This window comes from Barbus barbus, assembly GCF_936440315.1.
Source record: "Barbus barbus genome assembly, chromosome: 8".
Lineage (NCBI taxonomy): Eukaryota > Metazoa > Chordata > Actinopteri > Cypriniformes > Cyprinidae > Barbus > Barbus barbus.
The window spans coordinates 6,144,854-6,160,233 of NC_136736.1; the positions used below are offsets into that span (position 1 = coordinate 6,144,854).

The following is a 15,380-nucleotide window of genomic DNA, read 5'->3' on the forward strand; positions in this document are numbered from 1 at the left end:
TCTGCTTAAATTACAACTGAGTTAATGTACTAATTATTTATTAATCTTTTTGTAATGTATTAATCTAAGCATGAGATGTGACTGCATGACGTCTGTGCGTTTCACAGGGTGTGCCGACCTCCACCTGCTCGACATGCTGACCCCAGTGGAACGGAAGAGGCAGGGTTACATACATGAACTTATTGTTACAGAGGAAAACTATGTAAATGACCTGCAGCTAGTCACTGAGGTAAAACTCGTAAGAAATTATGGTTCAATCAGGCCTATAGTGGCCAAGATCAATAGTAGTCAGGACTGTTGCTTGATGTTTAAAAACAGTCAAGAAACTTATTTAATATGTTTCAAATATAAATATTTTGTTATTTTATGTAAATATATATACATACACACACATATTTGATCATTTTAGGGTGAAATAAACTTGCATATATCTATATAATTTTCATTATTTTGGGAGGTGGGATAAAATACTACATTTCTTGACATTCACCCAATGAGTATTAGCTGTAATAGTAAATAAATAAATAAAAAATTAACCAATATTTATGGTTTGCTTTCAGACGTTCCAGAAGCCTTTGCTGGAGTCGGAATTGTTGACTGAGAAGGAGGTGGCCATGATCTTTGTCAACTGGAAAGAGCTGATCATGTGCAACATTAAACTGCTCAAGTATGCCACCTATTGATTAACACAGAGGAAATCCTGACTCCATCATCTGTTTTAAGCTCCAATCGTGTTTATTCTATGATAGAAACTGATCTAAAGCTGTTAATGAGAATGCAGTACATCAGCATGTATTAACGTAATGCAGCATGTCAGGTCATTTAATTAAATATTCACACTTCAGAGCTTCATAACAACTATAAGAATAGATCAGATGTAATTCCATATAATGAGCATTATGTGGCTTACCCAGAATGCCTCTCTGTCTCCAGGGCGTTGCGGGTGAGGAAGAAGATGTCAGGTGAGCGCATGCCGGTGAAGATGATTGGTGACATCCTGACGGCTCAGCTTCCTCACATGCAGCCGTACATCCGTTTCTGCAGCTGCCAGCTCAACGGCGCCACCCTCATTCAGCAGAAAACAGACGAGGTGCCTGAATTCAAAGAGTTTGTTAAGGTGAGACTATGGGTTAATGCTTAATTTTTTTTTTATTAAAATGCCCAGTTTCTATTTTTGTTGTGATATTGTTTGCAGATTTTAAATGTAATAAGTCGTTTTAAATTGTTTTAACAACATTTTTATATTTTTTGAAGAAAATTAATTTCATTGCGGAATTTCCATTATTGATTCTGCGTATTTCTGCACATTTTATCTTTGTGAAGCTCAATCTGTATTGTATAATGTGGGAAGTCGTGGCCCCTTGGGAAGTCGTGGCCTAATGGTTAGAGAGTTGGACTCGTGATCCAAAGGTTGCGGGTTCGAGTCTCGGGCCGGCAGGGATTGTAGGTGGGGGGAGTGAATGTCCAGCGCTCTCTCCACCCTCAATACCACGACTGAGGTGCCCTTGAGCAAGTCACCGAACCCCCAACTGCTCCCCGGGCGCCGCAGCATAAAATGGCTGCCCACTGCTCCGGGTGTGTGTTCACGGTGTGTGTGTTCACTGCTGTGTGTGTGCACATTGGATGGGTTAAATGCAGAGCTCACGAATTCAGAGTATGGGTCACCATACTTGGCTGAATGTCATTTTTTTTTTTTTTTTTTTTTTATAATCTGCATTGTATAAAGGGCTTTAGAAATTGACTTAAATTGACTTGCGTAGTTGATATTTTATGCGTGTTTTGAATCTTTATGTATGTTTGCATGTTTTACAGCGGTTGGCGATGGACCCTCGCTGTAAGGGAATGCCTCTGTCCAGCTTCCTCCTCAAACCCATGCAGAGAGTCACCCGATACCCCCTCATCATCAAAAACGTACGTTGATAATCAACTATTTCCTAACTACTGTATGAAGAACCAGTGACATACTGAAAATGAAACTTTATGTGCTAAAAAGCAAATAAAGAAGCAATGTGTTCATCACCATCTGCACTCTTCCCTTTGGCTTTTTGTATCTGGACCCATCGTCTTGTGTTTCTTCTCCTTCCATGCACAGATTTTAGAAAACACTCCAGAAAGCCACCCGGATCACAGTCACCTGCGGCTGGCTCTGGAGAAGGCTGAAGAGCTGTGCTCGCAAGTCAACGAAGGCGTGCGAGAGAAAGAAAACTCAGACCGGCTGGAGTGGATCCAGGCACATGTGCAGTGTGAGGGGCTGTCAGAGGTACCATAACACAAACCTGGAAATCTGAAATATGGTGATACAGTATAAGGCATTAATATGTGCTTTATAAGTACTAATAAACAGCCAATAGGCTAGTAATATGCATGCTAATAAGCAACCAGTTAATAGTGAGAATTGATCCTCAAAATAAAGTGTTACCTAAAGGTTTTCTCTCTCTTTACAGCAACTTGTGTTCAACTCCGTAACAAATTGTCTGGGCCCTCGGAAGTTCCTGCACAGTGGAAAACTCTACAAAGCCAAAAGCAACAAGGAGCTTTACGGCTTCCTGTTTAACGATTTCCTGCTCCTCACGCAGATCATCAAACCTCTGGGCTCGTCTGGAACGGACAAAGTCTTCAGTTCGAAATCCCACCTGCAGTATCGCATGTACAAAACGGTGAGACATTCTTAGAAATCGTATTTATTTGCAGTCAGTTTTTGACCTTTAATATAATACTTATTCCTTGACCTTTAACCTGACTCGTTGACCTCTGCAGCCCATCTTTCTCAATGAGGTGCTGGTGAAGCTGCCCACTGATCCTTCTGGAGATGAACCCATATTCCACATATCTCACATCGACAGAGTCTACACTATTCGGGCTGAGAGCATCAACGAGCGGTATTTACTAATTATCTGTGTATTATTTAGATCTATACCTATTAACCTACAATACACGTGCTCAGATATAATTCTCTTGACAGTTCTCTCATAATAATCTTGACAATGTTCTTCTGTTCCACTCTCTAATCCTGCAGGACAGCTTGGGTGCAGAAGATCAAAGCCGCTTCTGAGCTCTTCATTGAAACAGAGAAGAAGAAGAGAGAGAAAGCCTACTTGGGTTTGTCTCACGTCTTTCCTTACTAACCCCTCGCTGATTTAATAAAGCTATGAATGCTCTGAGTGTTTGCTAAGCGCTGGTTTTGTGTTTCTGTTATATTTGCAGTGAGGTCTCAGAGGGCCACTGGTATCGGGCGGCTAATGGTGAACATTGTTGAAGGCATTGAGCTAAAGCCCTGCCGCTCAAATGGTAAAGAATGAATACTGCATAATAAAATCTAAGCTGCTTTTCGAGGTTATAAGCATTTTAGTACTATTGATCATATCATAAATGTCCATTGTGTGTGTGTTTATGTGTGCAGGGAAGAGTAATCCGTACTGTGAGGTGACGATGGGCTCTCAGTGTCATGTCACTAAGACGCTGCAGGACACTCTGAACCCTAAATGGAACTCAAACTGCCAGTTCTTCATCAAAGACCTGGAGCAGGATGTGCTGTGTGTCACTGTGTTTGAGAGGGATCAGTTCTCCCCGGACGGTCAGTATACTCATTCTCTTACTCGTGCACTGTATGTATGCGCTCGCATATAATCAAACATATCAGAATGTATAAATGCTGCTGTGTGGGATCAGTAAGATTTTTAACATTTAAAAAAAAAAAATCTCATCTGCTCAACAAGGCTGCATTGCATTTATTTGATAAAAAAAATAGTGATTTTAATATACTTTAAAATATTATTTATTTGTGGTGGCAAAGCTGAATTTTCAGCATCATTACTCCAGTCTTCAGTGTCATGATGTTTCAGAAATCTTTCTAATATACTGATTTATCATTTATTATAAATGTTGAAATCAGTTGTGCTGCAAATATATATGGGTAGTTGACAAATATAAATTGCACTGTGTCCTATGGTGTAACATAACAAAAAATGTATTCTTCATTCATTCTTAGTTACAAACAGCATGAGAGAGGTTTATCTTCAATGTTAGATTTTTAAATATTTTACATTTTTCCGTCACACCATAGGACACATTGATACGTCAACTACCCATATTTTTATTTTTATTTATTTGGGAAAATGTGATACTTTTTTGTGATTATTTGATGAATAAGTTAAAAAGAACAGAATTTATTCAAAATAGAAATCTTTTCTAACAATATAAGTCTTTACTATCACTTTTGATCAGTTTGACATCCTTGCTGTGCAAAACTATTAATTTCTTCCAAAATAATGTAAAACATTACGGTAAAAAGATGGTAGTGTATATTGTTACAAAAGATTTCTATTGCATTACGAGAATAAATTATAATTTAAAGTATATTCAAATAGAAAATCTTCTTTAGGAACATTAAAAATCTTACTGCAGTATATGTGTGTGTGTACAAAAAATATATTTCAAATAATGGCTGCTGAACATTCAGCATAAATTACATTTTAAAACTGATTATAATGGAAAACTGTCATTTTAAATTGTTAAAATATTTCAGAATATTACTGTTTAAACTGTGTTTTTGATCAAATAAATGCAGCCTTGTTGAGCATATATTTTTTTAAAACCTTTAAAAAAAAAATCTTACAGTCAGTGCCAATAGCCTCGTGGTTAGTGAGTCGACATACAGCGCAACTGCGCTCACGGCAACCCAAGTTCGATTTCCGTCTCGAGGTCCTTTGCCGATCCTGCTCCCTTCTCTCCACCCAATGCTTTCCTGTCATCACTCTACTGTCCTATCCAATTAAAAATAGGCATAAAAGACCAACAACTTACAGACTCCAAAGTGTTGAAAGGTAGTTTATACTCGTAACCTAAGTTTTTCTTTCTCTCGCTTCGTCTTTTGTAGATTTCTTGGGCAGGACGGAGATTCGGCTGGCCGACATCAAGAAGGACCAGGGCTCTAAGGGGCCCATCACCAAGCGTCTGCTTTTACATGAAGTCCCTACGGGAGAGATTGTGGTGCGACTGGACCTTCAGCTCTTTGACGAACCCTGACCCACGCTGTTTGACCTCACCTTTTGACCCCCCAGAATCCATATCCGTTGCTCCTCCGTGGTGAACGCCCACCAGCCTAATGTGACAGTCCCACTCCACCCAGCATCATGAATCCCAGAGTGTGAATGTGTGTATTTGCACAAGTGTTTGTGAGTCTGCAAAATGCTGTAACAGTCCTAATCAGTGATCCCGATTGGATTTTTATTGTCCTTGACACCTTTTCAAGACAAGTCAAGTGTGTGAGTGAAAATGAAGGATGACTGTAGAGGGAACCTTTCAGTTCCCTAATGATGTGAAGGATGTCTCAGGATGCTGTGTAAGACCTAAAGAGTCAAACGCTCAGTAGTTGTATTTAACACTCTAATGACCCGGGAACAGTAGTGCCATTTGAAACAATAGTCTTGTAGGTTTTCATTCTAGAATGATGACACGTTCCAAATGATGTGCCATTCCAGTGAAATCCGTCATTATGGGTGAATCTCATGAAAACTTATTTGCATAATTTAAAAAATATATATAATTCTCATAACTGTAATGCGAAAAAAATGCTGATATATTATTTAAATTGTTACATATATATACATGTTGGTAATATTTATTGCACTGCTTTTAATTTATGCAGGTTTACTTTTAAAAAACCGTTGTAATTGAAAAAAACTTACTCTATTACAGTAATGAGAATCATAAAGTATAATGGTCCTGAAATAGGTCATATTTTAATGCAAAATATTAGTATTTTGGTGTGACCTGGATATGTTTTTGTGAGATTCACCCTAATAGTCTTACTGGCTATTCAGCAATTTATTCCATAATTTCAGTCATTAACACTAAAAACTAAAACCAGGTTTTGCTGGCAAACCTCTCTAGTGTCAACCGACTCATTTATTTGTTTTCAGTTTGTACTGAAAGATATTTGGTGACCGTTCAACAACTGAATGTAATCGAGATGTTTTTTTTTTTTGGTTTGTTGTTTGAGGAGTTCATTAAACGTGAACATGTTCAGGGATATTTTCAGCAAGTCTCGAAAAGATACGGCCACAAATGCTCCATGGAAAGACTGCGTAATTTTAAAATAAACATAATTAATTAATAATTATGTTTTTCAGCATCTTTTGTTATGTAGCTTTTATTTATTTTTATGTTATTGAGAATGGGACGCATTTCAGAGGCTCACTGAAAAATAGCAGGTTTTCAAAGGTTTTATTAGTAAAAAAAATAATAATAATTAATAATAATAAAAAAAAAATGCATCTTTGTCAAATGTCCCTAAAGGTCCCAAAACTAACGATGTTCTTCAGTTCCCTGATGTTCTTAGTTTTCTTGTGGTACGTCACAAAGTAAACTATTTAATGCATAGTACTATATTTAAGTTTGATACTGCATTACTAATAAGTTCAGTTTGTTTTTGATGATTTTTTTAAATTATTATTCTTGTGCTGTTGTTGGGCATTAGCGATCAACACTGTAGTTATGTCATATTTGTAAAAATAAGAGATGTCAGAGTTCATATTTTGTAACTGTGTTCTTATTTGCTTTATCTGTTGTTTATTTGCAGAAAAATAGCAAGATGGTTTGTTGTGTTAAAGGTTTGGCAATGAACAATGAACCAGTGAGCAAAAGGGATCAATCTTCACTCATATCTTCTGCAAATGTCTTCAGATATGTTATAGAAAGAGCCATGGATGATGAAATATGTTGAATTTGTGTCTGTCTTATTAATTTGCCCTCAGTTATCACACTACTGAGCCTGAGAAAGGGGGGGGGGGGGGGGGGGGGGGGGGTCAGTTTTGTTAAATTTGTGTTTTCTTGTCTAGATGCAATACACATTAATATTCCACTGCTGTGCTAGTGAGATGCCAGAGTGATCAAGGAAAACAGCTATTGTGGGGCCAGCAAGTTATTCCACTTGGTTTTTCTATGTGTGTATGTGCGTATATATATATATATGAGAGAGTGATTCTTAGTGCTTTGGATGCTTTCTGCTGGGTCACTTTCCCCAAACCTCATCTCAAAGAATATTCCAGACAATGCAAGGGGTCGTGGTCACACATCTTTTCTTTAGTCCTCTCTTCTCTTTCTCTCCTTCCCTCATCTCTTACCACGCACACTGTACATTTCAGACCATTAGATTTGCCCATACCTTCGTTATTTTTTAATGAACAAACCCATTGATTGAACAGTAATATATGTGTCTATGTTTAAAACTTTGAATGGAGTATAATATATTACAAACTGAGAAGTAAATATGTTGATGACAGCGTATTGTTATCAATGTAGAAGCAGTGTGTTGTCTTAATGTTGCAAATAAAACTCAATTGGACCAACAAAGTAATGCAAACTATTATTTTTATATGCTGTCAAAACGAATATGTTTTGTGTAAAAGAATGCCACGGGCTTCACGTCAGCACATTTGTCAAAGTATTTGACCTTTTTATAATGGCTATTTAGTTTTTTTTAGATTGTGAGAATAGAGAAAACGACATGGACAGCATGTTTCTCAGGAGGCGTGTCAGTGAGTTACGCAACGTCTTTAAGCTTCACGGAACAATTAAAAAAAAAATTATCCTTGTGTATTTTTTGTCCTTATTGTACAGTAATCCTGCTTTTATCGTCTATAGAGGCGTTGTTAAATATGAGCATGTGAAACCAATTTTAACGACCATTGAACGGCATGTCCTCATTTGCGATGGACAAGTAAACAAGCGGTCGACGAGTCGAAACAGAGCAGCATTAAGGGTAAAAACACTCTGTGTTACCACAAGGCTTTATATACTGTGACGAATATTGTGTACGAATGTTGCATCTCGTTGTTGGTGAGAGTAAACTCGACTATTTTGTTCTGCACGTTCCCTGTCCTCCTTAAGTAACCGTGTGTTTACTCTTCCACCATAAAGCCATCGACTTCTTTGGGATGTTTGCGGTAATGTTCTTCCAGAGAATTCGGCGATTGAGGGTTTTGAAGGTACATGTTCACGACTGTCACTAAAGTTGAAAGCTAATTCAATAAAAAAAGTCGACTGTTAACGCACTTTCCAGGACTTGCTCGCCCAGTAACTTCAATACATGAAGACTTAAATGGTTTTCATAAACAATTGTCTAATATGAAAAATTACAGCATGAGCCCTCCCTCTGTCCTAAGTGGTCTGGGCTGGAATAATATAGCTAATATGTTGAATTGCAATGCCATCCATTGTAGAATTCAATGTACATTTTGAACAACAAATTTATTGATTGATTTGTTTAGTTTGTCTGTGTACCACAGTCATTTTGATAGGCATCAAAAGTAATTATTTTTGTAAGTTATTAAAAACAAATAATTGTAACCGAAAGTCTCAAATTCATGCAGAAACCTCTTATTACAAGAGTATGTCCAGTTATTTACAAAAGTCTGTCTTGTTCAGATGTGAGGTAATGTAAAAATGACAGGGGAGTATTGCTTGCAGAAGCTGTGAATTGCAAATTAACTTTGTGTATCTTAAATTCAGTTCCTTTGGTTGGATAGTTGGATTCAAAAGAACATTCCTCCATTGACACCACTCTGCACCAAAGCAAATAAGGTCAAGAAGCCTATCAGATATACAAGTATAAGTAAGTTATTTTGATTTTTATTGCTCTTTGACTTTTTGTTGTGTGTTGTCTTGTTTTAGGAATATTGAGGCACTTCTTTAACCCTCTGGTGCTGTTCGGTCATTTTAGACCGGGGAAAAATTTTTTCTGAATTTTTAAAAATCGCTACTTCATCGGAATGGTACGAAACTTGGTGACTTTTATGGCAGTCGCTATGTGACCACAACCCCCCCCCCCCCCCCCCCCCCCACACACACACACACACACACACATACACATATGAATTAGTGTGACTGTAACACAAAGCATGTTTCTGCAAATGCATGAAATAAAATAAAAAATTCGGCCAAAAATGCAGTCAAAACACAGACACCAAGGAAGGGGTTACACACTAAAACATCAAGAGTACAAAACAGACACACACACTCACAGACACACACAACACACTATTATACTCTCACAAATTAACTGGTGTGGCTGTGACAATATGGCAAAATTGAGCCAGAAGACTCAAATAAGAGGCAAGGCAAGTTTATTTATATAGCACATTTCATACACAGTGATAATTCAAAGTGCTTTACATAAAAGAAAGTGAAATATAATAATCACAGCAATAAAAACAAGGAATTCAAAATAATAATAAAAACAAGGAATTCAAAATAATAATAAAAACAAGGAATTTTAAAATGATTAGAAATTGATTTAAAATGAATTTACAACAGTTAAGAGAAAATGATTATACATAAAATACAGTGCAGTCAGTTCGGACATATAGCATAGTGCTCATTCAACAAATGCACAGTTAAACAGATGAGTTTTGAGTCTGGATTTAAATGTGGCTAATGTTTTAGCACATCTGATCTCTTCTGGAAGCTGGTTCCAACTGCGTGCGGCATAATAGCTAAAAGCGGACTCCCATTGTTTTGTGTGAACCCTTGGTATTTCTAACTGACTCGATCCTAATGATCTGAGTGGTCTGTTATGTTTATATTCAGTGAGCATATCTGCAATGTATTTAGGTCCTAGGCCATTGAGTGACTTATAAACGAGTAAAAGTACTTTAAAATCAATCCTAAATGTAACTGGAAGCCAGTGTAAGAACCTGAGGACTGGTGTGATATGCTCAGATTTTCTGGTTCTAGTCAGAATCCTGGCAGCAGCGTTCTGGATGAGCTGCAGCTGTCTAATGGTCTTCTTGGGAAGGCCGGTGAGGAGAACATTACAATAATCCACCCTGCTGGTGATAAAGGCATGAACAAGTTTCTCCAAGTCTTGACTGGAAACAAAACATCTAATTCTTGCAATGTTTTTGAGATGATAGTATGCTGATTTAGTTACATGACTACTAAAACTAAGGTCTGTCTCCAGAATCACCCCAAGATTTTTGACTTGATTTTTAGTTGTTTGACCCCTAGAGTCAAGGTATGCATTCACCTTGAGAACTTCATCTTTGTTTCCAAATGCAATGACTTCAGTTTTCTCCTTGTTTAACTGAAGAAAGTTCTGACACATCCAACTGTTAATTTCATCAATGCATTGGCAGAGGGAATCAATGGGGCTGTAGTCATTTGGAGATAAGGCTAGGTAAATCTGGGTATCATCAGCATAGCTGTGATAGGAATTTTGGTTCTTCCTCATTATCCGACTTAGTGGGAGCATATACAAGCTAAACAAGAGCGGTGCAAGAATTGAGCCTTGTGGGACTCCGCATGTCATGACCGTCCACTTAGACTTACGCTCTCCTATACTCACATAATAACCTCGCCCTTCTAAGTATGACCTGAACCATTTGAGTGCCTTCCCAGAAAGCCCGACCCAGTTTTCCTGTCTCTCTAGAAGTATGTTATGATCGACAGTGTCAAACGCAGCACTAAGATCTAATAGTACCAGCACTGATATTTTGCCGGAATCAGAATTAAAGCGAATATCATTTATTATCTTAATGAGTGCTGTCTCTGTGCTGTGATGCGCTCGGAAACCAGATTGAAAATTGTCCAGGTATCATTTGAGTTTAAGTAGTTGTTCAGCTGATTAAAATCTACCTTTTCAATAATCTTACCTATGAAAGTAAGACTTGATATTGGTCTATATTTGCTCATCATAGTGTTATCAAGATTGCGCTTTTTCAGAAGGGGCTTAACAACTGCAGTTTTAAGGGAGTTTGGAAAAGTCCCAGAAAAAAGTGAGGCATTCACCACTTCTAAGAGATCAACTTCCAAACAGTTAAGCACACTTTTGAAAAAAGATGTGGGAAGTGAGTCAAGATAGCAGGTTGACGATTTAAGATGCTGTACTATTTCTTCCAAAATTTTGCTATCAATTGCTTCAAAACCAGACATAGTCACTTCTTTTTGAAATTGCGGTTGAATCTGTGTGACCTCTGCATAACTTGAGGATGTGCCAGTCTCCTTTCTGATATTATTGATCTTCTCAGAAAAGCAGGAAGCGGACTCATTGCATTTGCTGTCGGAGAGCATTTCACTGGGAATCTGACTTGGGGGGGGTTTGTCAATCTCTCAACAGTCGCAAAAAGAGTGCGAGTGTTTGTTACTGTTTATAAGGTTTGAGAAGAAGGTCTGTCTAGCTATGGCTAGTTCCACATTGAAAGCATGAAGGCTGTCTTTATAGATGCTATAGTGAATTTCGAGTTTCGTCTTCCGCCACATCCGCTCAGCTTTTCTGCATTGTCTCTGAAAAGAGGTTGAAATCAGATTGATTAATCTCTGATAAAGTATTTTTGTTACATTTTTGTTTAATTTTGATGTTATGTGTAACAAAATGCCTTTCCCTGTGTTCAGGTTTGACTGTGGTAAAATTAATGCAAAAACTAACATTTAAAAAAATAAAATAAAATAAAAAATCTAAACCTTTACAAAAAGTTGTCCTTGAGAATGTCTAAATATATATCCAGAACCACAACTTAATAAAAATATGTCTTTATGCCTAAAAACCACTAGAGATTTTATAAGCCTTTTATATAGAGCTATATAGTCAAGTCAAGTCACCTTTATTTATATAGCGCTTTTAACAATGTAATTTGTGTCAAAGCAACTGCACAATATCCAAAAAAAAGAAAAGGAAATAGTGTGTCAATAGTGTAAAATGAAAAAAGAAAAAAAAATATAGGAATCTAGTGACTAAACCATGGAATTGCAGATGTTTTTCTTTTTTTACTCCAACCAGATGGCACTAATCTGACTTCAGAAATTGGATTTTAAAGGCATTGTCTCTATTTTAACATGAAATACTGCCATAATTGAAAAATAATATCAAAATCTTAGTAAAATATTTATATTATTATATTATATTATTATAATACTATTTTATATTATATTCAATGGGAAAATATTGATCATAATTATTGCATAAATATTAATTAGTACCATGACATTCTCTCAAAATACAAAAGAAAAAAAATTATGGAACAAAAATATATGACTGATTTTACTGAAAATGAAGTGTGACCCCCAAATGAACAATACCAGAGGATTAAAATGAAGGTTCTTTATTGGCATCTTGTAACGGGGTGAACGAGACGTGAGACGTGCGGATCCATATGCAAGCTTTTATTGATAAACATAGAAAAATAACAGGCAGGGTCAAAACACCAGCAAACGGGTATGGCACGGGCAAGACACAAGAGTAATCCAAGGGCACTCGATCGGCGAACAATATCCAGAGGGCTTGAGAAGAGGGGTAGTCCGATAACCTGAGCAATAATCCAGACAAGATATACACAGAGTCCGAAACGGTGAGACAAGGGTAAATCCACGATACAAGGGTGGGAAACAGGAAATGAGACTATAAACAAAACAAACTAAACTTTGACTTAGAAAACAGAATATCTACTGTATGATTCCATGTAGAACCTTTAACATCCATGGAACATTTCCATTCCACAAAAGGTTATCCAGATTATTAAAATATTCTTCATAGTTTAAGTGAAAGGTTTAAGTGAAAAGTTTGGTTTCCCATTCTTTGGGAAACCAAAAATATTCTTCTGCTGCAGCATGGCAAAATCCCCCTTTTGGTAACTTTTTACATGTTTGTGCACAGAATTTATAAGGGCTTATTCTGCACACTCTTCAGCAAGTTATTTGAGTGATTTTGCTTCTTGCTCTTGTTTTATGCATTAATATAATGTTGTCTTTACCCTAGAGAAAGCAAAACCAAAAACTATAATCGATATTGCCAAATTACTGCAGCAGAAGGCCAAGGAGACCAAAGAGAAGAAACAATCAGTGATCACTGCTTCTGCATTGAAATCTGCTACTAGTCCAACCAAACCCACTGCTACACCCCATAAATTGAAGGACCAGAGTGATGCCAAAGAGATTATTATTTCAAATGCAAAAGTTCAAACTTCTACCAGCAACCTTCCAACAAAAGATGCTGTGGATCGTTATACAGCAGGTCTGCATAATATGGCGTACACTGAAATGTTGAATACAAAATATGCAGCATCCCAAGCTGTAGAGTCAGCAGAATCACCCACAATTAATGCTCCACGAGAGGCTTCAGCTCAAGGAGAGATGACTACAAATATCAGTCTAGTTTCTGAGCTGCCTTCAACAAACCCTAGAGAAGTCATTCCATCTTCTGAGAATGTTGCTTCTACCTCTGAAAAACATGCAGGAGAAACTAGTGATGGGACAGTTTACATGCCTGATGTTATGGTGACTTCCAAAGTGATGGAAGTTTCATCTGCGCATGAGAACGGTCATCTACAGGAGCTTTTTGATGTTTCAAAAGTGGTTGCAGTAACCAATGCATCAACTTTTGTAAACATCGTACAATCACAAGACTCCTCACAGCCTCAGTCCACTCAATTTCAAGACTTTCTAGCTCCCACTTGGTCTTCAAATGTCAAAGCAGACAAACCATCTTCTGGCCAAGAGATCATCACTCAGGCAGTTGGGTCTTTTCTAAATGGCACAGTTGACTCCATATTAGATTTTTCCAGTGCTGACACTGTGGCTGTTACCTCTGGTGAAGTTTCAACCCTTCGAGAAATTTGTCATGAAGAAGCCATTTCAGTCTTTGACCCCATGTCTGAAGTCTCTTCACCTCAATCAACTGAGCATCTTCCTGTTGTTGAGTCCACACCTGCCTCTCTAAATAAAGCTGTAGATGCTATGTCAGAAATGTCTGGTGATGCTCAAAGATCTATCAATCTAACAGACCCAATTCTAGTGCAAACTGAGGTTTTAGAGGAAGAGGATCAGGCAAAGGCAGCTGAAGAGTTAACTGGAGGTACGTGTCACGCTTCCTGCATTCAATACCTACATAAATCTTACAAAAATAGGAATCTTCTGTCATTGTTTATGCACCCTGCCTATTTTTTGTTGACAGTTATTTGTGGGAAATTACTCCAAGATATTGAAAATGTTATATTATCATAAAGTTAAAATTCACAATCTCTATGCAATTTTCAAAAATGTATAATTTTATGCAATTCATTGTTGAAATACATTTACTTGCATAATTACTTTGCATTTAAGTTTTTATAGTGCAACAGATTCATTATCTTTAAATCTTAAAATTTTTTCTTGTTTCTTGTCATTTATGTTTTTGCAGAAAATACTTAAGTTCATTACATAGTTTAGAACTAGAATTCTTTTGCATTCTGTTTTTACTTTTTTTGTCTATTCTAACATCTGGGATGTTAGCTTTAGCAGTATTTAAAGTTTTATTTCCCCCTAAAATAAACAAGAAGACGTGCCATGCCACACAAATATACGCAAAGGGATTTCAGTCTCTAATCTGATGGATGTCTGAATTCAAGAACTGAGCTGTTGTAACAACGAAGTGACCGTTTATATGTGTGCGACTTCTGTAAACATTTTCCCACAACACAAATATTTGCTCACACTGATGTCTGCCTGTATTAGATCAGCATGGCTTGTTCTGTGGCTTTCTTTTGAGCTATTCTGATCTTTACCTCAAAAGGGTGGGACTGATGTCTCTTGACACCCTTTATAATGTTTTTTTTTCTTTTTGCTTGTTTACATTTCATAATGCAAATACTTTTATTGTGATAAGTTATAATTAATTGGAAGGTAGGCCTATAAATACCGGTATTTTTTATTTAAACATTAGTAGAATTATTAAAATTCTAATCTGAATTTGATCATCAAAAGTACTTGTAATGAAAGCATTTTGGCTAATATTGACATTTTAGAATTACTGCATATTTATATATGTAACTAACAGGTATTTCATTCACATCTGCAGCACAACTGGATCCAATACAGAAACTCTTTCTTGACAAGATAAGGGAATACTCCACAAAGAGCCAGTATATACTACATAAATCAGTTAACATTAAAGCATTCCATGCATTCCAATATAAGTTGTCACATATTTTAATATTGTCCATAGAGCCTCTGGTGGCCCTGTAGATGCTGGACCAGAATATGAGAAAGCTTTTAGTGAAGAACTAAACAAGCTCCTGAGACTCTATGGGAGTGGAGACTTAACCGAGTTCCCAGAATTTAAGTTCTCTGGTGGGTATATATTTTTGCCTTTGCTCTGCTTGAGTTACCCCATTTTTGTTGTGCATTTAGAATGATTATGAAAGTTCAGATTAACTTATTTATTTTTTTTTCCATCTTTTTTTCAGAGCCTGAACTGGATGAAAGGAGCTCAAAATGAAAAGCTCACAGAAGCATGCCATTTATGATACTAATATTTGAATTAAGTCCGTTTATAAATAGCTTTTTGTTTATAAACAAAAAAGGGAAAGCAAAAAAATAAAGTAGTTAACATTTTCACACTGTGCTTTATT

At 36.8% G+C, this 15,380-nt stretch overlaps 2 protein-coding genes across 3 annotated transcripts in view; both read left to right on the plus strand.

Moving 5' to 3' along the window:
* The window catches only part of LOC306873427 (intersectin-1-like), a 50,044-nt gene extending 43,842 nt beyond the window's left edge, over positions 1-6,202 (plus strand). For both annotated transcript variants that reach the window (XM_079422698.1, XM_079422697.1), the window contains exons 29-39: positions 108-229; positions 561-667; positions 934-1,117; positions 1,813-1,911; positions 2,093-2,260; positions 2,445-2,657; positions 2,758-2,879; positions 3,017-3,099; positions 3,205-3,288; positions 3,401-3,574; positions 4,877-6,202. In XM_079422698.1, coding sequence (XP_079278824.1) covers positions 108-229; positions 561-667; positions 934-1,117; positions 1,813-1,911; positions 2,093-2,260; positions 2,445-2,657; positions 2,758-2,879; positions 3,017-3,099; positions 3,205-3,288; positions 3,401-3,574; positions 4,877-5,025 — 1,505 coding nt within the window. In that variant the 3' untranslated portion in view covers positions 5,026-6,202. The remainder of the gene's footprint in view (positions 1-107; positions 230-560; positions 668-933; positions 1,118-1,812; positions 1,912-2,092; positions 2,261-2,444; positions 2,658-2,757; positions 2,880-3,016; positions 3,100-3,204; positions 3,289-3,400; positions 3,575-4,876) is intronic.
* A 1,359-nt stretch (positions 6,203-7,561) lies between these two features.
* Positions 7,562-15,367, plus strand: LOC306873428 (uncharacterized protein). The gene is made up of 7 exons (XM_079422699.1): positions 7,562-7,762; positions 7,921-7,988; positions 8,512-8,614; positions 12,752-13,846; positions 14,828-14,891; positions 14,975-15,099; positions 15,216-15,367. Exons 2-7 carry the CDS (start codon positions 7,938-7,940, stop codon positions 15,245-15,247), a joined length of 1,470 nt encoding a protein of 489 aa, XP_079278825.1. The 5' UTR covers positions 7,562-7,762; positions 7,921-7,937; the 3' UTR covers positions 15,248-15,367.
* The last annotated feature ends 13 nt before the right edge of the window (positions 15,368-15,380 follow it).